A 904-nucleotide genomic window follows, 5' to 3' on the forward strand; every position below is an offset into this window, starting at 1 on the left:
AATAATAATAATAATAATAATAATAATAATAATAGTAATAATAATAATAATAATAATAATAATAATAATAATAATAATAATAATAATAATAATAATAATAATAATAATAATACATGTTAAATATAGCTTCCCTGGAATAAGCCATTAGAACCAACCTGATAAAGGCAAAGATTAACAAAACTCAATCAGAGTGCAAATTTAGAATCTGCAGGAAATGATGGGGGATGAAAAATATCAACCACCTTTTCAGTAAGTGCAGTATACTAGCACAAAAAGAGTATAAGTGCAGACATAACTGCATAGGGAAAAAGGGTACACTTGCATGTTAGCCGAGAGTGCGGCTTTCAAGTAACAGAAAGTTGGTATGGATACGAACCAGAAACTGTGATAGAAAATGAGAATTATAAGATCTTCTCCATAAAGGCTGACCATACTATCGCGGGAAGAAGACCAAGTGTGGTTATAGAAGACAAAATAAAAAAAAAAACACTGTAAGATGGTACATTTTGAAGTTGTCTATGACAGCAAAGTTGATACGAAAGAAATTGAAGAACATTGAGAAATATCAGGATCTGGTCAGAAAGCTGAGGAGACTATGGAAGACCAAAACAGCCAGGAGGAAAAAATTAACAATAACACGAACATCCAAACATTGGTAACAACAACAACAGCAATAGTCCCATAAACCCCATGCCCACCACCCCCAACAAATGGATTGCAACGCATAGTTCGATAATATCATGACACACCGACCTCTGTTACGTTGACATCTCTGTCCAGATCCTCCATGGAGTTTTGGAAAGCTGACAGAATACCACGTTTGATGTTAAGGACCCATGTTGGTTCCTCTGACATCGGACAAACTTCTTCGATCTTGCCATCCTGGAACGAGAACCTCAAGGGC

General features: G+C 35.3%; 2 protein-coding genes across 2 annotated transcripts in view; one reads left to right on the plus strand and one right to left on the minus strand.

Moving 5' to 3' along the window:
* Window positions 1-904, plus strand: part of LOC106878991 (histone deacetylase 2) — a 219,318-nt gene that overhangs the window by 119,395 nt on the left and 99,019 nt on the right. The gene's annotated exons all lie outside the window — the stretch shown is intronic.
* LOC106877330 (vitellogenin) overlaps window positions 1-904 on the minus strand; it is a 65,116-nt gene that overhangs the window by 19,517 nt on the left and 44,695 nt on the right. The window contains 1 exon segment of the mRNA XM_052977471.1: window positions 754-904. This exon segment is cut by the window's right edge and continues 5 nt beyond it. Within this exon segment, the coding sequence (XP_052833431.1) occupies window positions 754-904 (151 nt within the window).

Source organism: Octopus bimaculoides, chromosome 28 (assembly GCF_001194135.2).
Source record: "Octopus bimaculoides isolate UCB-OBI-ISO-001 chromosome 28, ASM119413v2, whole genome shotgun sequence".
Classification (NCBI taxonomy): Eukaryota; Metazoa; Mollusca; class Cephalopoda; order Octopoda; family Octopodidae; genus Octopus; species Octopus bimaculoides.